Below are 17,649 nucleotides of genomic sequence, written 5' to 3'. Positions count from 1 at the left end.
AATACCAACTTCCTTGCCAGAAGGACTAGGGGAATCTGTTGTATTGGTTTAAATGGCTGTTTTTGTAACATAGACAAAACTAAGTAAGTCCCAAGGGTGGTTTGACGGGCGGATTAAGCCACGTCACCCCTTGTATAAAGCCCCGGGCTACAGAACGAGCAGCAAGTGGTATTTGAAATAAGACCGACAAAGCTGAGACTTGGCCTTAATAGTACTTAAAGCCAATTTCATTTCTACCCCTAATTGTAGAAAGGCAAGAATTCCGCCTATGATACATCTCCAAGGGTGCCAACCCTTGGATTCACACCAGAAAATATAAGCCCTCCAGACTCTATAGTTCTGGAAGCTGGCAGCCTAGCATTAATCAGGGTAGAGATAAATGACCCGGAAAGCCCACGTTTCTTAAGACTGTGGGTTTCAATAGCCAAGCCATTAAATTTAGAGACCGTAAGGAAGGATGGAATATCGATCCCTGAGAGCAGATCTGGCCGTAGTGGGAGGGACCATGGGCCCTCCACTGCCATCTTTACGATTTCTGCGTACCATGACCATCTGGAATATGCTGGTACCACCAGAATGATTGGCTTTCTTTCCAGCTTGAACCTGCAAAGAAGTCGAGGCAGCAACTGCATAGATTAGTGAAAACTGATCCCATGGAGTCACTAACGCATCCATTCCGCATGCAAATGGATCCCTTGTTCTGGTTGACCAACTTCGTGTTGAACTTGGATGCTAGAAGATCCATGTCCGGAGTCCCCCATCTTTGACAAACTGAAATATGTCGGGGTGAAGAGACCATTCCCCTGGGTATAACTGCTGGCGACTTAAGTAGTCCGCCTGTCAATTCTCTACTCCCGGAATGAAGATTGCAGAAAGGCATGGAACATTCCTTTCTGTCCAAGTTAGAATATGGTTCATCTCTCTTTGCGCTGAGAGACTTTTGGTGCCCCCTTGGTGATTGATTGTCGGATTGAATCCTGACAGGAAAATCCCATAACCTGAAAGTCCAGGCCTTTAGAGCCAGACGTATTGCCCGAATCTCTAGGATATTGATGGGCAAGATTCTTTCGGTTCTTGACAGCTGTCCTTTCTAGTACTGCTCCCCAGCCTAAAAGGCTGGCATGCGTCAATACCACTTTCCAGATGACTGGTCTGAAGGATTTTCCTTTAGCAGATTCTGGGTTAATGACCAAGTGAGGCTTTGGGCCACTATTGGGGACAGCAGCATTGGTAAGTCTAAAGCTTGACAGGATACTGTTTTGCAACAGTCTTGAATGGAACTGGGCATAGGGAACTGCTTTGAAGCTACCATGGTTCCTAGCAACCTCATGCAGAGGCGAATGGAGGGATTGCCATTTGACCTGACCCTCTGCACCAGCTCTCTTATGGAATTGATCTTTGCTTGAGGCAAGAACACCCTTTCCTGGGCTGTGTCTATGATCAGACCCAAGTACTTCAGCCTTCTTAGCAGTATTAAGGAGGATTTCTCCAGGTTGAGAATCTAACCCAAACTTTTCAGATAGTTGGTTGTAGTGCATACGTTTTGCTCCATACGAGTCACCGATTGACCTATAAGTAGTAGATCATCTAGGTACGCTATGATTGTTATGCCCTGTGCCTTTAAACTGGCTAGAGGCGGGGCCAGCACTTTGGTGAACACCCGAGGTGCTGTGACTAGCCCGAAGGGCAGAGCTTCAAATTGGAAATGCTGCTGGTCTAACACGAACCGCAGAAACTTTTGATGATCAGGAAATATAGGGACATGCAGATGTGCATCCCTGATGTCGATTGACACCAGAAATTCTCTTCCTAGAAGGTTAGAAGCTACCGACCTGATTGTCTCCATGCGAAAGGTGCGGATCTTCAGAAATTGATTTCGATTTCTTAGATCTAGAATGGGTCTGACGTCTCTATTTGGTTTTGGTACCATGAAAAGATTTGAATAAAACCCTCGACCTTGCTCTTTTGTGGGTATCTGTATGATCACCCCTTGAGATATTAATCGGCCTGAAACAGAGATTGTTTTTTCTTTGGAAACGCTTGATCTCAGGAAACGAGATGGTGGAAGGTCTTGAAATTCCAGCATTACTGTGGAGATGACCCATCTGTCCTGAATTTCCTTTTTCCAGACTTCAGAAAATTGCATTAGTCTTCCCCCCACCCTGGTAAGGGGGGTTGCCTCTTCATAATGAGGCTTTAGGATTCTGTTTTGCAGATTTCCTACCCCAGGGCTTCTTTTGAGCCTGGGTCTGACCCTGAGGTTTTCCTCTAGAGTCTGACGGCAGAGGCCGTCACCACTGCCTAGAGGCCGGAAGCCCCTGGCGCAGGGGAAAGAGCCTGTTTAGATGAAGGGTGTTTATATTTTCTTTTGACTGGTAAAAAAGTACTTTTGCCAGCAGAAATTGTCTTGATATATTTATCCAAGTCTTCTCCAAACAGTCGCTCCCCGTGAAAGGAGAACCCAGTTAGGTTTTCACATGGTGTTTCAGCTGACCAATTTTTAAACCACAGGATTCTGGGCATACATACAAGCATAAGTGTAAGGTGGGATGCCTGGTGAATAGTCTTTAATGGCATCTATGGCAAAACGTAATGCCTTAGGTAGTTCAGCCAAAACCCAAGCTTGTTGTGTAGGAAGCTCTCTAAGGGCCTGTCTAAACTGGTGCTTTAGGGATTGGCAGGCGCCTATTGAGGAGACTATGGGCTGAGTGACAGCACCTGCTATGGAAAAAGCAGATTTTAGCAGGGATTCCAAATTCTTATCTGTTGGATCTGTAAGCATCTGTGCATTGTCTACAGGACAAGTTAAGTTATTATTCACATTGGAAATCACAGCGTCAATTGCTGGTACTTTCCATCTTTTGGAGAATTTCTCCAGAGGATAGAGAATTGAAAACCTCTTAGGAGGGAGAAAATGTTTATCCGGTTTATCCCATTCCAAAAAAATAAGCTGTTCAAGTAATGCATGTGCAGGGAAAGCATGCAAAGGATGGGAAGGTTTTAAAGAACCTAAGGAAGAAGCCAAGTTTTCAGGAGACTCTGTTAGAGGCACCACGAAAGAGAAACGAACCATTTCTGTAAGAGATTATATCAGCAATTTTTCAGATTGAGAAGCTGAAAAAGGTTCATCTACCGTTGTTTCCTCTGCAGAAGAATCTGTTTCTCTTCCTGATCGATTGAGGGTAAAACCTCATTGTGTGCCCACTGCACAGCTTTCCCCCTTGCAAAGCTGAAGCGGGGAAGGGGGGCCTAGTACGCTTTCTATCCATTTGAATGGAGGATGCAATTAAAGCCGATAATCTTTCTTCCATGCCCTGAGAGGGAGGAGGAAAGGGAATCTTTAGTCACATATACAGGGGCTGAGATGTGAGAGGCAAGTGCACCATCAATTTGCTCCAAAGGCTCACCCTGAGTTGCCATAATTGGTAATTCAGGCAAGGATGACAGCATGGAAATACAGCTAGAGCCTCCGGCAGTGATGCACAGACCTGTAAAAATACAGCCACAGTAACCGACTTTAGTGGTAAAATAGTGGGACCTTCCACATCCCCCGAGCGGGGGTGGGGGGGTGGGGTGGCTGGGTAATGTAAGGGGGGTACAGCACTGCTGTCACACCTAACCCTCTGGCTCCATCAGGGATGGAGAAGACATTTTTTGCAGATTTTTTACCTTGCAAAAATCTACTTCCACACACTGTGCAGCCAGACACGGAACTGAGCAAACAATGAGACAACAGAGTAAGGCATGTGCATAGACTCCATCTAGTGGAGATTTTAAGGCATGACAACATTTTCCTTAAATTAAAGAAAATGAATAGATGTTTTTAATATCTAAATTTTCTTCCCTTACCTTGTCCTTGCCGCAGGATTTTGCTGAATTAACAAAAAATCTAACTTTGGAGGGCAACGTTTAACAACCTTCAAGGATTGGGTCTGTCAATACGGGGTCCAACTGCCTTGGGCCTTGTATAAGCACCCCATCAGGAAGTAGTGAGGTAATGTAACAAGACCTAAGCCCTGGGTTCCTGGGGTCCAGCCCTACAAAGAGAGGCATTACAGGCAAAACCTCGTGCTTCAGATACGAGGTCCCAGGTACGATCAATCTGAGGCCGCAGTGGCACTTCTGGATGGATCTGGCTTCTTTTTATGGAGGAATTTACATGCAGCATGGATCCCTCCTGGAGCTCCTCAGAGCACTTCTTCACTCGTGACCAACACCTTAGACACTGGCGAAAAAACTGATGTGCTCCTGGAAGGAGGAGGGGTTATATAGGGAGTAAACTTCCTTTGATTGGTTTTACCAGTGTCAACACCTAAAGGTGGCCTATAATTAAGTAATTACTTAAGGATCTGTGTCCCATGATGTACAATGAAGAAATTATATATATATATATATATATATATATATATATATATATATATATATATATATATATATATATATATATATATCCCCTGTAGAAATTCTTAAAACCACACTTCAAAAGAGATCTCCTCCTCCTGATGCAGTCAACTTAACCTTGTGTTAGGTGCACACCACCACTCAGTATTCCATCAAACTCACAACGCCTGTCATATTACTGATAGGCGATAGCACATTTGGTATGTAAATACTCCACATTCACACTTACAAGGCTCTAGGTATCTGATCTTCTTGCCTTTTAAGAGGTCACTTAAGCAGCACACATTAAAAAGAAAGAAATGCTAATAGTGTTATACCATTAACACTCAATTCATTGAAATAACGTTAAAATCCAACTTACAGAACTCAAAATGCCCATCAAGGTATAAAATGCAATCAGTCAGGTATAGCCAGCTGTAACCTCGCCAGTAAGCTGAGTGCTTAGTGTCTCACCCAACCTGTTTGTCCGTGACCTCTGCCACGTCACTTCCAGTAGGCCATGACATCATTTCCAGTTGCTGTGCGGTCCAACCCTTAACGCATTTCCTCTACAGACTTCATCAAAAGGGACGGCAGAAGTCATAGAAGAATGGGTCAGATGAGACACCGAGCACTCAGCTTACTGGCGAGGTTACATCAGGCTATACCCGACTGATTGCATTTTAACCCCGTATCACTGGTGGAGTGAACTGCACTTATACTTTTGGACTGTTTGATTGGCACCTTTTTTTGTATGAGTATTACTTTATCATTCACACCGCTGCCTCAGTTTATGATACTTTTTGTATCAGATATGGTTGTTTGAAACTTTTAAGTCAATAAGTCAACACGCAGACAAAATCCAGATAGACTTTATTTGTTCCCTGAAATAAATATTTGCACTCAAACATGCAAGCTTTTCAGTCTTCTATGTGGGCAACAGCATATATGGTCATGTAGCAAACTGTGGGCAGATTGCCATGGATCCTTGGTCATTTATTAAAGGCAACTGACCGCCTTTATTAAACATTCTGCTACATAAGTGGGAAATATATGGTATGTAATAAATGTTGTTTGTAAAAAAATGTTTTAAAACCAACAATGCCCAACGCATCAGTACAAATAAAAGTACAATATTTTACATACCACTTCATATATTTCCCATCCATGAAAATTTACACACAAGAAATTTGGTGGCTTGCTTTGCCAAATAACCACAACATGATATACACATCTGGGGAGGGCGAAGTGTAAATATTTTATGGCACCAAAAATAGGTAATTCTTTCAATGCCATTTCGACTCTGAACAGAAAGTCAATAAAGCCACCCTGGGAACATAGGCTTGTGTGCTGGAACAGAACCAGAAGATCCACAGGTATCATCTGGCATAGGATTCTGTAGTCAGGCAATAAAACTGTCCTTATCACTCATCATCCGATGATTCCTCCTCAGCTTCTTCCAACCACTGTATAAACTTCTGCAGCTGTATGAATACATATGAATAGTTTATATGGCTCAAAAACCAACACAGGCAAAAACAGGAAAGAAAGTAAGACAGAAATGCATAAAAACACTTACCGCTTGCTTTTTACGCAGTTGTCGTCCCTTATCTGTTATGTCTGTTTGTGAAAACCAATGGAGAATCATCTCTTCTGCTAATACATCCTGCTGGTAAAATCCCATTAGAACCTACAATGGAATAATAAATACATACGCTTAAAATACACAGCAAGAGTTCAAGTACTAGAGAGAATCCAGTATTAGCACCAAAAACACACAGGAGGAGAGAAAACATTCTTATACTGCAGTGAGACAAAAACTAATTTAACAGTTAACACAAACACTTCATAGGACAGTGATACTACTAGCATATCAAATAATTGTTATGAGGGCAATCTGAGTGTTTTCAGTCTGCCAGGTCTCTTGGATGGGGAGAATCAGCTTCATCAACCCAGCAAAATGCAGAGTTGTTTCTGAGTTCTGAGCTGGAACACATTTTCTGACATCCAGGCAGCAGCGGTACTCTGAAGTGAGCATGCACGGGTGCCACTTTCCCTGGGGGCACCCTATGAAGAGGTGGGGCCTGGAGCGTCAGAAAACCATTGCACAGAGCAGGTAAGTATGGGCATATTTGTTATTTTTACTTAAAAAAAAAAAAAAAAAAAAAAAAAGCAAAGCTGTATAACCACTTTAACCCCTTTCCTCCTCCCACGCTATAGCCAAATAATGGCTGCAGCGGGTTTATTTTGCCGGGAGGGCATCTATTGACGCCCTCCCATGATCACACTTCCCGCACGCCCACTGTGGCACACTCTATGATCGGACTCAGCTGATCACAGATCGTGGTAAAGGGCCAATCACAGAGGCTCTGTCCAATCTTTGAATTATCCATAGTATAGCCAAACATCTCAGTGGGAACAAAGCGGGAGAAACTCCATAGTGCAGATGTGTATTTCAAAAAATGTATTTGAAAAAACTTTTTCACAGTCACTTCAACAAATTCCACTGCAGTTGATCACAGCAATGACACACAGCACTCTAGGAACCGCAAATCAACAATTTCAAAAATGCACAGCAAACGGGAACCAGATAAAAAACAGCTAAAAAGTTCAACTGCAAATTTTAGCAGACATGCAGCGAGGGAGCAAACCGACTGACTGCATGGGGAAAAAAATAAAAAAACGTGATGGCATCACAGCCTCTAGCTCCACCCTGGGTGGAGGCCGTTTTTTTTTAAATAAATTTTTTGAAATACACATCTGCACTATGGAGTTTCTCCCGCTTTGTTCCCACTGAGGAGTTTGGCTATACTATGGATAATTCAAAGATTTAAAATCATCCTGGAGTTGTGGAAATCCTGTATACCAAAAACAGAGGATACCTGTTCTGTGGATTGGGTAAAGTGGATTAAGATTTTACAAATGACATCCAGGTGATAATCAGGGAAGCCGGCAGGCTAATGCAACAAGCTTGTTTGATCTCCCTAACCAGAGATCCATCTGATCCAGTAAGCGGCCTCTTCTACTATATTTTCTGAATAGGAAGATCATCGCTGTATTCCAATAGAAGATTTATTTCATCATCAGCATAATATATATTTCTATGAGGTCTGAGTTTGAATACATGTTTTTTATTGTTTAAATCCTACACAGGATATTCAGGGGGAAGAAGTTCTCACTGACAGACTATTTTGTCTAGCACTATTTTTGAGGTGTGGAGTGAATACTACATTGTTGCTGACCAAAGAGTCTTTTTGCAACATTGTGGCTGGTGTCACTATATTTCACCATAAGATGTTCACAATATTATTTTGAGTAATGAGTGGATGCTACATTGCTGCTGACCAAAAGTTTTTTTTAGCAACATTGTGGCTGGTGTCACTATACCAACATTTTTTACTTTATTATTTTCACAATATTGTTTGGAGCATGGTAATTCAATATTTAGCGGAACTATAACAAATTCTTCAATACGTTTTTTTCACATAAATTATTTTGGATATTTATTATTCAATATCACACCTATAGGGTTCAAAACACTAAGGATTTACACACACTGTATAATACACACTGTGTCAGGATGCGCGCTTGTCACTATATATGTATTGTATTAGGGTCTTTTGTATTTGTTTGACTAACACTAGCAGCTGCATCTAATATTTTATTTTATTTCTAATTTGTCTGGTTAGCGCAAAAGTTCTTTTTTCTTTATATATTTACCCCAAGCTACTGTACCTATTTCAGGCCCTCCCGATTGTTCTCCCCCCGGTGTTCTTCCGCACCCTCCGATCTATGGCTATCCGATTTGTATGGAGGGGGAACCATCCAAGGCTGAAACATAAACTCTTATGCTTCTATCAATAAAGGCGGGATAGGCCTACCAGATTTTGAGCTTTATCATACATCAGCAGTGGTCCCCCGTATCCTGGAGTGGTTCCCCCACCCTCTGATCAAAGCCTCCACCCTGGTGGAATAAGACTTGTCCTCGATCGATCTTCAAGCACTTCTATGGGGCTATGATCGGATTCACAAATCACTTTCAATGCTGTCCCCTCTCACTAGAGATGCTCTGGCAATCTGGTACCGTAGAAAAGAAAGCTACTTGCTATCCTGCGAACCGAACCCCCCTATTCGACAGCCCAGTCTTCCCGGAGGGCAATGCAACCCTATATTATAGATGACTACAACAGAGCCTCCTGGCCCACAGCACAACAATTTGTTCACAATACACTGGGTACCTTTGTGACTAACCAAACTGATACCATCTCCAAGGTAACAAGGCTTACGCGTATACACCTAACTTCCTACTGTAAGAGACTCCACGATTCCAAAAAGATCCATAGGCCCCTGACTGGGTTTGAACAATTATGCACACTTTTAGAAACTCCCCACCACACCTTATCACTGATCTATAAATTGATCCTAGATCACACTCATGAGTCCCTACCTAAATACACTAAAACCTGGTCAGCGGAACTCAGGAGAGAAGTAACTGAGGCAGAGTGGAGTAAGGCCTTCCTCTTCACTCACAAATCATCCATCTCGGGCTACACGCAGGAAAAAAAATTACAAACTGATATCGAGGTGGTATTGTGTGCCAACCACCCTCAGGATCATGTTTCCATCGACACCTGTTGGAGATGCAACTCAATGAAGGGTACGTACTAGAGCTGCACAATTAATCGTCAAGAATCGTTATCGTGATTAATCGTCAAGAATCGTTATCGCGATCTTGACTAAAGTGTTTCACAATTCTTTCTATGCAAAGAATTCTCTCTGCTCTTCTGAAGCCACAGCCCTCAAAAGAAAGGAAGAGAAAAACCAGGCAGTCTGCCAAGAAACAAAACATTCTTTATCAGTTGAACTTAAGTATAAACATTGTAACAATTTGTCAATGGAATAGACTTCCTGTGTAAGTGAAAAAAGTTTAACCACTTAAACACTAAACCTTTTTCTGACATTTGTTGGTTTCAAGTTAAAATCTTTTTTTTTTTGCTAGAAAATTACTTAGAACCCCCAAACATATATATTTTTTTAGTAGACACCCTAGAGAATAAAATGGTGGTTGAAGCAATATTTTATGTCACACTGTATTTGCACAGCGGTCTTTCAAATGCAATTTTTTTGGAAAAAATTACTTTAATTAAAAAAAAAGAAAAACTAACCAGTAAAGTTAGCCCATTTTTTTTTTGTATAATGTAAAAAAGATTTTACGTTGCGAGAATCGTGATCTTTTTTTTCTAAGCAAAAAAAAATCGTGATTCTCATTTTGGCCAGAATCGTGCAGCTCTAGTACGTACATTCACATCTGGTGGGAGTGCAATGTGCTCCTCCTATTTTGGACACAAATCTTCCAGATTTATACAGAGATCTATGATAAACCACTCACGCCCTCACCTTCCATTGCCCTCCTCTCAATATTGCCTGGTACTGTCAAATCACAAAAAAATAACCTCTTAAAATGTTTCCTCAGTGCAGGGCGACAATCCCCAGACACTGGAAAGCTACCACCCCCCCCCCTCCCTTTACAGAATGGGTGAGTGATATAAATAATATAATGCTTATGGAAGAGATGCAAGCCAAAGCGTTAGACAAACAGGCAAAGTTTTCCTTCATCTGAAATATCTGGAGGCATTACTCTACTTCGGACAAACTAAAGCATAGACTCTCGGGGACAAATACTACCTGAGAGACCAAACTACCTTATTACTATGCTCTTACGCCCGGCTTGTACAACACACTGTAGGTAGAGGCTCGCTGTCTCTCCACACACAGCACTATGGCAACTGCAAAAAGAGGCTAAAATGGCAGCTTGTACTAATAAAAAGTAGCTTGTACTATACCAGTTTTGATCGACTTGTCATTTGACTGTATTGTCATATATACATTATATGGATTAAATCCCCAAATTAAAATATAGGTCGTACAAAAATCTATCCATTTCTTTCCTGTATTGCACTACCCAGCACAGCCAGAGCTCCCCCCTTTCCACCAACTGGGTATAGGGTTCATTGAGCCAAGCAGCAGTTCCGCAGAGAGCATAACCACTTGGCCGTTTTCTTGAATACAATGTAAAGCATCTCAGAATAAAAATGTCCAATTAAAGTGGTAGTAAAGGCATTTATTTTTATATCTACAGCTAAGCCTATACAAAGACTTACCTATAGGTACAGTAAATATCTCCTAAACTGTCACAGTTTAGGAGATATCTGCTTTAACAGCGCCGGTGATTGCACCGGCGCATGTGCTCTCAATGGACAGAGTGCCGTCCATAGAGAGCTGAATATTTTACCAGACCTAGATAACACTTTCCTGTTTAACCGCTTAAGGACCGCCTCACGTACATATACTGCAGCAGGGGGGCCATTAAGTGCAAAATCACGTACCTGTTTTTTTTTTTTTCCTTCGGCTCCGGAGCCCCGCTCCCGCTGTGAATGGACACAGCGGAAACCAACCAGCGGGTCCGGCGGACACGATGCACGCCGGCCACCCGCGATAATTCTGAGAGGCAGAAAGGCCCCAAGGGTAGAAAGCACTCATAGGGAACACATTTAACCCTTTTATTGCCCCGATGTAAACCTATTCCCTGCCAGTGTCATTAGTACAGTAACAGTGCATTTTTTTTAGCACTGGTCACTGTAATAATGTCACTGGTCCCCAAAAAGTGTAAATTACGTGTCAGATTTGCCCACCACAATGTCGCAGTCGCGCTAAAAATTGCTGATCGCCACCATTACTAGTAAAAAATAAAAAAAATTCCATAAAAATATCCTATAGTTTATAGAGGCAATAACTTTTGCGCAAACCAATCAATATTACGTTTATTGGGATTTTTTTTATACCAAAAATATGTAGCAGAATATATATACTGACAATCTAAATTTATGAAATTTATGAAGAAATTTGACTTTTTAATTTTTTTTTATTGGGTATGTATAGCAGGAAGTCAGAAATATTGTTTTTTCCCAAAATTGTCGGTCTTTTGTTGTTTATAGCGCAAAAAATAAAAAACCGTAAAGGTGATCAAATACCACCAAAAGAAAGCTCTATTTGGGGGGGGATGGAATCAATTTTGCGTACAGTGTCTAGTGACCATGCAATTGTCAGTTGAAGCAATGCAGTGTCGTATCGCAAAAATGGCCTGGCCAGGAAGGGGGTAAAACCTTCGGGAGCTGAAGTGGTTAAATCTTGATCACTCTTGGGGTCATCCTGTTACTTCACCTTTGCAATTGCTGCCCAAAGGGACTCGTGGTCCAGGAAAAATTCTTCCATAGCTACAAGACAGCACAAGTGATCTGAAGCACGCTTTAGATAGTTCTTGAAAAGTGGAGTCCATCTCTTCAGGAGCTAGTAAACCAGAAAGGAGATCAATTTATATATTTTAAACCATAAACAAAACAAATGTAAAAAGAAAGCATTCTGATTTGTTTACTACTGCCTAGATCAAAGAGCATTCAACATTTCACGACCCATTTTCTTCTGTTATATGCATTTGCCGTTATATTAAATAGCAGTCAGTCAGAATTTTTTATTTTTTTTTCCCACTGAATGACTACTGGATTTCATAGAGAAAAGAAATTTAAAAACGCTTACATTTTGTAAACCCTTTAAAAGGGTCAAACAGAGCATACCATATGTACACTAAGTGTTTAGAAAGGCTATCCCTCACCTCTTAATCTTCACCAACATCACAGACCAGGGAAGTTAAAAAGTATTATTTCAGGCAAAATCAGATTGGATAGTTTCTAGAACATGAAAATAAACTGGCTTCAGAATAAGACAAGAACACTTACAGGTAGCAGAGTGCTGCAGTAGGGTTTGACATCAAGCACTCCATTCAACTGCTGCAAAGGGAACTCTAATACCACCTTACATAAAACTTGCATGACTTCCGCAAGAGAGATGTTGTAGGCATGTCTGTGTGGATGAAAAAAGGAAAGTTGAATCTGCATTCCTGAAGTACCTACATTTAGTGCTGAAACAACGAATCGATTAATCGACAACTAATAGATTAAGAAAATAGTTGTCAACTATTTTCACAATTGATTATTCGGCCAGCTGATTAGTTGGCCTGCATACAGAATGCATTATTTGGTTACATATCAGGAAATACAGTGCAGCACACATACAGCTCAGTACACCGTTCATACATGTCAATAAGTGCCTGAGAACTTGTGAATGTGTAGTCCTGAGCAGGAAGCGAGTGGTTCTAAAGGCAGAAGTTTTTTTATACCTTGATAAAGGGGAGCTCTATACTGCGGCTTGCTATTGGGGCACTCTGGAGGCAGGAGGAGCCAAAAGTGTCGGCGGAGGGACCCCAGAAGAGGAGAATCAGGACTGCTCTGTGCAAAACCATTACACAGAGCAAGTACAACATGTTTGTTTAAAAAAAATAAAAATAAATAAACTCTTAAAAGACTGTGTACAGGGAAGCATCTGTACCCAGAGAAGGTGGAAGCTGATAGACTGGAGGTAATATAAGGAATTACAATTACTAGTATTGTGCATTATATATAAAATAATTATATAATAATAATGAAAAAAAAAAGCCTTAGCTTTTAGTACTACTTTAATATAAAAGATTAATTTAATATTTCCTTTCCACCCTTCCTATAGCTTAATGTCTGGCTCCTAGTTAAAATGTCAATATATCCTACTTCTGGGTATACTTATTATATATAAAAAAAAAATGTATATATATATACATACATACATACACAAAAGTATTCAGACGGTGGTTGGACTTGATTAGGAGAGCCACACACACCTGTCTATACAAGACCTTACAGCGCACAGTGCATGTCAGAGCAAATGAGAATCATGAGCTCAAAGGAACGGCCTTAAGAGCTCAGAGACAGAATTGTGGCAAGGCACAGATCTGCCCAAGGTTACAAAAAATTTTCTGCTGCACTTAAGATTCCTAAGAGCACAGTGGCCTCCATAATCCTTAAATGGAAGACATTTGGGACAACCAGAACCCTTCCTAGAACTGGCCGTCCGGCCAAACTGAGCTATCGCGGGAGAAGAACCTTGGTGAGAGAGGTAAAGAAGAACCCAAAGATCACTGTGGCTGAGCTCCAGAGATGCAGACAGGAGTTGGGAGAAAGTTGTAGAAAGTCAACCATCACTGCAGCCCTCCACCAGTCGGGGCCTTATGGCAGAGTGGCCCGACTGAAGCCTCTCCTCAGTGCAAGACACATGAAAGCCCGCATGGAGTTTGCTAAAAAACACCTGAAGGACTCCAAGATGGTGGGAAATAAGATTCTCTGGTCTGATGAGACCAAGATAGAACTTTTTGGCCTTAATTCTAAGCGGTATGTGTGGAGAAAACCAGGCACTGCTCATCACCTGTCCAAAACAGTCCCAACAGTGAAGCATGGTGGTGGCAGCCTCATGCTGTGGAGGTGTTTTGCAGCTGCAGGGACAGGACGACTGGTTGCAATTGGGGGAAAGATGAATGTGGCCAAGTACAGGGATATCCTGGATGAAAACCTTCTCCAGAGTGCTCAGGACCTCAGACTGTGCCGAAGGTTTACCTTCCAACAAGACAATGACCCTAAGCACACAGCTAAAATAACGAAGGAGTGGCTTCACAACAACTCCGTGACTGTTCTTGAATGGCCCAGCCAGAGCCCTGACTTAAACCCAATTGAGCATCTCTGGAGAGACCTAAAAATGGCTGTCCACCAACGTTTACCATCCAACCTGACAGAACTGGAGAGGATCTGCACGGAGGAATGGCAGAGGATCCCCAAATCCAGGTGTAAAATACTTGTTGCATCTTTCTCAAAAAGACTCATGGCTGTATTAGATAAAAGGGTGCTTCTACTAAAAATACTAAGCAAACGGTCTGAATACTTAGGACCATGTAATATTTCAGTTTTTCTTTTTTAATAAATCTGCAAAAATGTCAACAATTCTGTGTTTTTCTGTCAATATGGGGTGCTGTGTGTACATTAATGAGGAAAAAAATGAACTTAAATGATTTTAGCAAATGGGTGCAATATAACAAAGTGAACAATTTAAGGGGGTCTGAATACTTTCCATCCCACTATACAGTCAGGTCCATAAATATTGGAACATCGACACAATTCTAATCTTTTTGGCTCTATACACCACCACAATGGATTTGAAATTAAACGAACACGATGTGCTTTAACTGCAGACTTTCGGCTTTAATTTCAAGGTATTTACATCCAAATCAGGTGAACGGTGTAGGAATAACAACGGTTTGTATATATGCCTCTCACTTTTTAAGGGACCAAAAGTAATGGGACAATTGGCTGCTCAGCTGTTCCATGGCTAGGTGTGTGTTATTCCCTCATTATCCTATTTACAAGGAGCAGATAAAAGGTCCAAAGTTCATTTCAAGTGTGCGATTTGCATTTGGAATCTGCTGCTGTCAACTCTCAATATGAGATCCAAAGAGCTGTCACCATCAGTGAAGCAAGCCATCATTAGGCTGAAAAAACAAAACAAACCCATCAGAGAGATAGCAAAAACATTAGGTGTGGCCAAATCAACTGTTTGGAACATCCTTAAAAAGAAAGAACGCACCGGTGAGCTCAGCAACACCAAAAGACCCAGAAGACCACGGAAAACAACTGTGGTGGATAAACGAAGAATTCTTTCCCTGGTGAAGAAAACACCCTTCACAACAGTTGGCCAGATCAAGAACACTCTCCAGGAGGTAGGTGTATGTGTGTCAAAGTCAGCAATCAAGAGAAGACTTCACCAGAGTGAATACAGAGGGTTCACCACAAGATGTAAACCATTGGTGAGCCTCAAAAACAGGAAGGCCAGATTAAAGTTTGCCAAACAACATCTAAAAAAGCATTCACAGTTCTGGAACAACATCCTATTGACAGATGAGACCAAAATCAACTTGTACCAGAGTGATGGGAAGAGAAGAGTATGGAGAAGGAAAGGAACTGCTCATGATCCAAAGCATACCACCTCATCAGTGAAGCATGGTAGTGGTAGTGTCATGGCGTGGGCATGTATGGCTGCCAATGGAACTGGTTCTCTTGTATTTATTGATGATGTGACTGCTGACAAAAGCAGCAGGATGAATTCTGAAGTTTTTCGGGCAATATTATCTGCTCATATTCAGCAAAATTCTTCAGAACTCATTGGACGGCGCTTCACAGTGCAGATGGACAATGACCCGAATCATACTGCGAAAGCAACCAAAGACTTTAAGGGAAAGAAGTGGAATGTTATGCAATGACCAGGTCAATCACCTGACCTGAATCCGATTGAGCATGCATTTCACTTGCTGAAGACAAAACTGAAGGGAAAATGCCCCAAGAATAAGCAGGAACTGAAGACAGCTGCAGTAGAGGCCCAGGAGAGCATCATCAGGGATGAAACCCAGCTACTGGTGATGTCTATGTTCCAGACTTCAGGCTGTAATTGACTGCAAACGATTTGCAAACAAGTATTAAAAAGTGTTTGATGGATGATTGTTAATCTGTCACATTACTTTTGGTCCCTTAAAAAGTGGGAGGCACATATACAAACTGTTTTAATCCCTACACTGTTCACCTGATTTGGATGTAAATACCCTCAAATTAAAACTGAAAGTCTGCAGTTAAAGCACAGCTTGTTCGTTTCACTTCAAATCCATTGTGGTGGTGTATAGAGCCAAAAAGATTAGAATTGTATCGATGTCCCAATATTTATGGACCTGACTGTATATGCCAAAACTTTTTCGAGACGTTCTGCAGGAAATCTGTTACATAAAATACTAAGGGCTTCATTTTTAACCAGCTTTACAAAATGCTAGAATTACGGACACAAGTAAGCAAATCAGGAGTTCTGACTACACGTGAACGTTTTACGTTTCAGGACAGCGACTTAGTGTTGAAACTTAAAGTAAAAATCTGGGCAAAAATGTTTTTACATGTCCTTGTTGTTGATTTTCTACCTGCACTAAATAGGTCATCCATCTTCTTGTTAGCTCAGTAATTGCTCTGAAATATTAATTTCAAGGGCCAAATGTGGTAACTCGCGTTTCATTTATAGGCGTTTTTCGTTTTTGGCTATTTTGAAAAAACATTTTTTTCCCCCTAACGTGGCTAAACACGGCATGTAAATGCGGCAAAATTGACGTTTTAAACGTGGGTTACTATCTGTCAAGTTAAATCATTGAGGAGAGGTTGTAAAAACCCGCGTACATTAAGCCTTAGGAAAGATCTCAGCACTGCAGGAGGAAAATAATTTACAATACTGCTTTACAGCAGAACAGAGTGTGTAGAATATATTATGGGCATGTGTCTACAGTTCAGCTATGATTAAATAAAGCATGTAGGGCACTATGTTTATCTCCTGTTGTGGCTAGAGGGGGAGAGATTGCAACCACAGCCAGTAACAGAAAACCTAGTAGTAGGAAAATGGGGGGTGTCATTTTTGTCGAAGCAGGCGAGTTCAAATTTAACATGTACAAGCCTAGTGTACCCACCCACATTCACTGCAATTCACTACATCTCCCAAATGGGAAATGTAGCTTTTTCCTGTAAAGAGAGAGACAAGAGGATATTATGTAATCCCTACTGTACCACCTACTCCTTGGCAGAGAAGATGCTGTTATGTTTTGAATTACAAAAGGTGACTTCCTGAAAATTCAGATTGCAACTAGATTGCACCCAGTCAAATCAGCAGGATGCAGAAAGGGTGAGCATGGGCACAAAGAATGTAAGGGTTAAAAGGTATATTAACCATTATCCCACTATAATATACAGCGGGTAAAATAAGTATTGAACACGTCACCAATTTTCGAGGTAAATATATTTCTAAAGGCGTTACTGACATGACATTTTCACCACATGTCGGTAACAACCCATGCAATCCATACATACAAAGAAACCAAAACAAATACATTCACAATTTAAGTTATGTGTAATAAAATGGAATGGGACAGGGAAAAAGTTTTAACACATGAAGGAAGGGAAGGAAGGGAGGTGCAAAAAGGCATGCAAAGCCAAGACACCAGCTGAAATCTATCAGTAATCACAAAGCAATCCTGCCCCTTGTTAGTGAAAAATTATTATTAGTTCAGCCCCAACTGATGGCCTATAAAAAGGTGTCCCAACAGCTGTATGCTGTCAAAGCATCTTGTTTGTTACATGGAATTTGTTACATGGAAATTGCAAATGGCCAATCTTTTTTTGGCTAGAGTTCTCTTTTGGGCCACAGGAGTACAATTATTAAATGCACTCCTGTGGGAGTCAACTGATAGCAGGCTATTGCCTGCTATCAGCGGATATG

The 17,649-nt window shown here is 41.3% G+C and overlaps 1 protein-coding gene across 1 annotated transcript in view; it reads right to left on the bottom strand.

The window, feature by feature from the left end:
- Positions 1-5,236: 5,236 nt before the first annotated feature.
- The window catches only part of EIF2B5 (eukaryotic translation initiation factor 2B subunit epsilon), a 65,099-nt gene continuing 52,686 nt past the window's right edge, over positions 5,237-17,649 (bottom strand). Inside the window, exons 13-16 of the mRNA XM_073626556.1 lie at positions 12,174-12,297; positions 11,602-11,727; positions 5,960-6,070; positions 5,237-5,864 (exon numbers count right to left, since the gene is read on the bottom strand). Coding sequence (XP_073482657.1) covers positions 5,805-5,864; positions 5,960-6,070; positions 11,602-11,727; positions 12,174-12,297 — 421 coding nt within the window. The 3' untranslated portion in view covers positions 5,237-5,804. The remainder of the gene's footprint in view (positions 5,865-5,959; positions 6,071-11,601; positions 11,728-12,173; positions 12,298-17,649) is intronic.

This window comes from Aquarana catesbeiana, linkage group LG04, assembly GCF_042186555.1.
Source record: "Aquarana catesbeiana isolate 2022-GZ linkage group LG04, ASM4218655v1, whole genome shotgun sequence".
In the NCBI taxonomy this organism is placed as follows: Eukaryota; Metazoa; Chordata; class Amphibia; order Anura; family Ranidae; genus Aquarana; species Aquarana catesbeiana.
This window is presented reverse-complemented; position numbering and strand designations above follow the sequence as displayed.